Below are 6,658 nucleotides of genomic sequence, written 5' to 3'. Positions count from 1 at the left end.
GCGTAAATCCAGAACAATTCAACGAATTTATTCAAAATTTAAGGCTTCCGTAGTCCTTATCGCAGACACTAAATATTCTAAATTTCTTTCAAACTGATAAAACAAGAACACAAATTTTGTTTGTATTAGTCCAGCTTACAATTGGTAACAAGCTACCATTTATTTCATTACAATCTTAATTAAACGTTATTATTCACGAAATAAAAGAGATACTTTGAATCACATGTTATTTTTTCGTGTATTCATTGATGATAAAATCCTTCGAGACGTTTCCCTGCGTGTTGTTCCTCATCAGTTGTTTCTATCTTAAGGTCCTACAAGTCTCGTGTCTTGCTTAATAAACTTTTTAAATTACATCCCTTACCATAAAAAACAGATAAATTAAAACAGCTAAGTTTTTCACATGCAATTTATTTAACTTTTATCGTAAGATTAACAATTGTTTAATTGTCGTCTTCAATCGTTAATTCATTCGGAATTTTCCTTTCGTTCCCTTTCTATATTTTCTGTAAAAACATAGTTACTAATTTGCTATCTTTATAATAAAAATTTTTAGTAATAATTTATATAGTATCAAATACGTGTGTCACGTATTTTGATACTATATGAATTATTACTAAAAATTTTTGTGTGTAATATTTAAAAATTCATCTTACCTTTACACTTTTGAAAAATGATCCTACCATGCTTCATCAACTAATTAAAATAGATTAATTATAAATGAAGTTACCATTAAAATTTTAATAATATGATAACATTTTTTAAAGCGATAAACACCTTTTCAAAAATGATTTTCTTCTCGTCCTGACAGTCTTTAGCTTCAACCTATTAAAAAGAAATTTTAATTAATAAGTAAATAAGTAGCAAACATAAGAAGTTCAATTTATTAATATTGTATTATATATATAATACCAGCAAAACCCTATTTTACGCCAAACTGGTTTTGCCTAAGCCAAACTAGTTTGGCGTAAGCCTGTCAGGCCAAACTAGTTTAGAATGATTATTCAAGTATATTAATGGTTAAATATATTAATGGTTCAAATAAAATTAAAAGACAATCAATTAGATGAACAATATTTATTCAAACATAGTCTGCGTAATTATAAAAATCGGGGTTAATGTTACGCTACGTATAGGTGGCGGCTCGTCTCCGATTCCAGCAATCAGAAGACAGGGAACAGTGGGCACGCGCGTTCTATTCTAACCTAACCTATTCTTCTCAATTTCAGATACGGTAGCTGTATATACGTAATGTGAATGTATGTCTCTTTAACCCGAATAAATAAATCCGGTAGACTTCCTCACAGCAATAGCTATGAGGAAGTCTACCGGATTTATTTATTCGAATTAAAGAGACATACATTCACACTAACCTATTCTAATAAATTACCACAATTATTAACTAGACTATGCTTGAATAAATATTGTTTATTTAATTGATTGCCTTTTAATTTTATTTTAACCATTAATATACTTAAATAATAGTTCTAAACTAGTTTGGCGTAAAATCGGGTTTTGCCGGTAACATATATATACATCCAGCATAAACGTCACGTGGTCACCGACGTCACTGCAACAATAGTGCGATCACCGATCCGAAATCGATAAAACGTTTATTGTATAGCAAATATTTCCGCAAAATAAGTAGCCTCAGAACATAGAACAAATATAACCAAAATTTCATCTGTATTTGACTAAAACTGTAGGAGTTATATAGAATTCAAACACACACACATTTATATTAAAGCTATAAATTTTGTTTTTTTTAAATCCTAATAATTAAAGGAAAGTTACGAGTTACAGAGAGGAGGATAAAAACGAGTTATTAATTAAAATCATGAAACTTTGGAGTGGAATTGAACTCAAATGTCCGCATATAGTAATAAGAAAAGTCTTTATCTCCAGAAAACAAGAACCATGTTTTGTTTATTATATAATTATGTAAAATTTTGGTAGGATGCACCACTTCAAAAATTATCACTTATAATAATAAATTGTCTCTAAGTATCTTTAATATAATTTACAGTTTGTCCAGTTACATCCCTCTGTTAAAGTAGCAAGAACACAATATTTCTTATAACAACGTTATAAATATAAATACTGTACGTCTAATTACCAAATTAATAATAGAGGCTTTCTCCATAAAATGTAATTTTAATGATATAGTTTTTAAATAATAAAATAGTATTTACCTTATATTCTTTAACAGCTTCCTCAATTGCTGTCTACAATACAAAATAAATAATGATAAATCAATTAAAATTTATGATTTTTACTATAATAAAAGATAAATATTTGTTAATCTCTATAAAGATATTTTAAATTATAAAAACTTACAATACCTCGTTAAGTTTGCACTGAAAGAAATCATCGTAATAAAATTATTTTGATGAAAAAATATTGACATAAAATGTTTTATAACATTAAATATTAATTGTTTAACGTTTAATAAACTTTTACGTAGAATACTTTAAAATTAGAATTAGTTTTAAAAATATGAAAGTTTACTTACTTTGCTTATAATCTTTTTACATACACCGCACTAGAATTGAAATCATATTATTCGTAATTGACTTTTTACGTAATTACCGTAAACATTATGTTTTATATTTTAAGTTATAAATACTATATATTATAGAACTATTTGAAATTGTTTATTAGTAGTTTACAATATGCAGAGTGGCCTAAAAACTATTTATCAAGCTTAATGAATTATTGAAACTGAACTATACAAATCTTATTCAAATATCATTCAAATCATTTCAAGTTGACTTCAATATGCGAATGTTGTCTTCAATACGTTTTCTTTAAACTTCAATTTCGATCTTCCTCAATCTAATCCCAAAGATCTCAGATTTTCTCTATTTTGAGAAACTTTCTTTTATTTCAAAATGTTTCAAATAATCTCCGAAATTTTTCACTGTCTGTCAGTCCAGGTTATGTTTGCCCGTGTCTAACAACTGGCTCTCCCCATTGTGGCCTGGCCGAACAGTGGATATGAAAAAAAGGGTCTCTTATTGCCAACGGGGTGGAAAAAGCCAAAATGAAAGAAAATTCTGAGTTGGTTTGATACATTCTATCCTCAAGAACTGTCAATTATTTCCAAGATGTTTTCTTTGATGAAGATGAAAGCGAACACATTACGCGTGTTATAATGTAAATGGTTTTAAATGCCGATTTGAAATATTTGAGTAATATTTATACATTTCTTAATTAAGCTGTAATAATACCATTAACGTGTTAAGTAGTCCAACCGAAGATATCAAAAAAGGATTAATAAAGTTGATGAAGACATATAAAAAAGAATTTGCAAATCAAGAATATAAAAAGATAATAGATTTTAACAAGATACGTATACCGCAACTTAATATCAGACTTAAAACCCATAAAGTAGGAAATGTTTACAGACCTCTTGTGGATTTTAAATATTCTATATTATATAATTTAGAACATTATATAAAAAATTATTTACAGTGTATACCAGATTCTAGCTACAGTATAAAAAATACAGACCAACTAATTTCGCATCTGTTACATGGTCAAAATAAGGAATCCTTTAGACTTATGAGTCTGGATGTAAAATCAATGTACCCATCAATTAAGTGGAACTTTGTGTTAGAATGTTTAAGTAATTATAGTTTACCTAATTACATTTTAGAATTTATACAATTTGCTTTTAAAAACAACTACTTTTCGGTTTCTACAGACTTTTATCGACAAAAAGATGGGATAGCAATGGGGTCCGTTATAGGCCCGAAGATTGCAGATATATGCATGACATCATTAGATCAAAAAATTTTCCAGTTCCAAGGTATTTCCTTCTATGCCAGGTATGTAGACGACATATTAATCCTGTATGATTCCAATATTACCACAGCCCAAAACATCGAAACTTATGCAAACAGTTTAAACAATGATATTAGATTCACCTACGAAGAAGAGAAAAATAACGAAATTAACTATTTAGATATTACAATCACACGAAACGAAAAAACACTACTATTTCGTAAGTATACAAAGATCTGTAATAATAATAAAGTAATCAACTATAAATCATACTGTCCTTTAGGTATAAAGAGAAACGTTTTTATAATGGAACTAAGAAAAATTTTCAACAGAACGACATTGCAGAAGCATATAGAATTTGAAACTGAAAATCTGTTTAAAAAATATTTGCTTAACGATTACCCTCAACAAGTAATACGTAAGTGGTATAATAGTTATACAATAAGTAGATATAATGTAAAGGAAGAAAAAAGTAATAATCTATACATTAAAATACCATATATTAAAAAGTTTTATGAAAAATATAAAAATAACTTTAATAATTGTTCCATCAACTTAGTAGGTGAACAGAAAAATAGATTAAGCAAAAGTATTCATGTGCTGAACAGAGGATTAGTAGGACATTCACATGACCCTTTGAAAACAGCAGGAGTCGTCTACAAACTAATATGTACATGTCCAGAAAGTAAGATCTATGTTGGCGAAACAGGAAGACAACTTGAACAACGTGTTAAGGAGCATGAGGCGGCGATTCGTCTAAAACGAAGTGAATCTCCATGGTATCAACATTGTAAAAATAATAATTGTATCATAAATAGAAATAATATCAAAATATTGTATAAAATTGAAAATATTGTAACAAGACGCATCGCGGAACATTATTGTATCAAAAATTATGCAAATGTCATCAATCTGAATACCGGGTTATCGGTAGATGCATGCTGGGAGAACTTGATCGAATATAAATGTAACACTGTTGTAAAGGTGTAATATCCACTGAAGAGGCAAAAGAATTTGTGAAATGCATTTGGATAATTTGAATAACAACGTATGGATAATGAACAATAAAGTAAGGAATATTTATTAATTTCACAGTGTCCATCTCAGTTCTTGGCTCTTTCGAAATCGGATAAAAAAGAGTTAATTTTTGAAACTCGTTTATTTTTAAGAAATTTTTACAAATTTTTTAGAGATTATTGTTTTTTAAATATACAATAACCGATCCCATTGCTTGATATTTGTTTAACAATGTTAAGTAGGTTTTAGACCAGGCTGCATAATAACCTATAGAATGACAAAACAAATGATTATAGTATACGCTGTAGATAAATTCATCTAACCTCAGCATAATTTTTCTTCAGACATTCCATAAATTTCTGGAATAAAATAAATGTTAAAATACAGAAATAAAAACATATATTTAATTATTACAAATGATATTAATTTTGGCCCATGGAAAAGCATAGTTGATTTTGTAATTTCTAGCGACATCAAATATCACATTTTCTTACTTGATGGAAATCTTCATTGTTTGATGATGCATCCTCTGATGATTCACTGCAACATTCATCAATCTGAAATTGAAATGAATTATATTTTACTGTAGATCATACACATTAAGCGACCGTTTACGCACACATTCTAATAAATTGTTGCTTAATGTATATGATATACAATAATACAAAGATAAACTAGTGACTAAATATCAATAAATTAAAAATTATTGATGTATAAAGAAATAAACTGAATGAAATTACTTAACTATTGACTATATAAAAATAAAGTTTTTGGTTTTACAATGTAAATCTATACGTTATATATAGCCTATATATAGGCCTATATTTTTTTTTTTTCTCCTATTGTTTTAATTTTATTATATTTACATCTAATTTTTATATCTTCATTTATAAATATTAAAAATAAATGTTTATGAAACAAATAAGAATAAATTAAAAATAAAATATTTTACCAAACTAACAGCCGGATTCTTTATCGGGATATAAGGAATAATACTAATAGTATTATTAGTATTATTATAATACGTTGGTTGGCTTGTAGTCAAGTGATTTACTTTTTGACTTTATTATTATGTAAAGTTACACTGTAAAGACCTTGAAATATGCTACTGAAAATTTTAGAAAAGTTTGATTTTATACAAACAAATCGTTTGTAGAGAACCAAAACCACGGAATATCTAAACATATTTAATAAAGAAATTTCAAAATATTATTTAATTTAGTATATTTTCACGTGAATTGAACGAAACATAAAATTCAGGAAGATAAATTGAATATTGGACTGCATCTGATCGAAAAGTACACGTATAGTGTTTTACATAATAAATGAAAGTTTCAATCAGATACAAGAAACGAGAAAATTGCTTAATTGTAAACTTCCAACGTGTTCAACTTGTATATAGAATAAGTGCTCAAATAAAATCGACTAGAAAAACATATGTGCATAATTATTTAATATATAATTATGTACAAAAGTAACCGAAAACCAGATTATCTTAGAACAAATATTAATTTTAACATAAATAATGCTAAGAACACGAGCTCTTTTTTATTGTGACATCGTCACAATGCTCTCAGTTTTAGTAGTGTTTTGTTCCCTGCACATCATACTTTTCCCATTAACAATAAACTCAATCCGGTCATCTATCTAACTCCATTCAGAACTTATTTGAATTGAAATATTTTGACTTCCGTTTCACACTGAAAGTTCTTATATATTTAATCGGAGCCTCCTGCCACTAAACTTTCTATATCGGGTCTCGACTTTCAGCTAACTGCATTTTCGATATTAAGTAAGAAAAGACAGACATACAGACAGGCAGACAACAGACAAACAGGCAGATTACCTTCTTATC

At 27.7% G+C, this 6,658-nt stretch overlaps 1 protein-coding gene across 1 annotated transcript; it reads right to left on the bottom strand.

Moving 5' to 3' along the window:
• Positions 1-391: 391 nt before the first annotated feature.
• On the bottom strand, positions 392-5,360 carry LOC136978836 (uncharacterized; the record flags this gene model as incomplete). Its single annotated transcript, XM_067274655.1, has 8 exons — positions 392-506; positions 657-696; positions 778-825; positions 2,193-2,225; positions 2,343-2,357; positions 2,513-2,542; positions 5,127-5,162; positions 5,298-5,360. Coding segments are annotated over 8 exons (303 nt in total), but the record flags the coding sequence as incomplete, so codon positions are not given.
• Positions 5,361-6,658: the final 1,298 nt, after the last annotated feature.

The sequence above is a fragment of the Centruroides vittatus genome, unplaced genomic scaffold (assembly GCF_030686945.1).
Source record: "Centruroides vittatus isolate TY-2023 unplaced genomic scaffold, ASM3068694v2 contig_558, whole genome shotgun sequence".
In the NCBI taxonomy this organism is placed as follows: domain Eukaryota; kingdom Metazoa; phylum Arthropoda; class Arachnida; order Scorpiones; family Buthidae; genus Centruroides; species Centruroides vittatus.
Note: the sequence above shows the minus strand (reverse complement) of the source record. Positions and strands in the feature narration are given on the sequence as shown.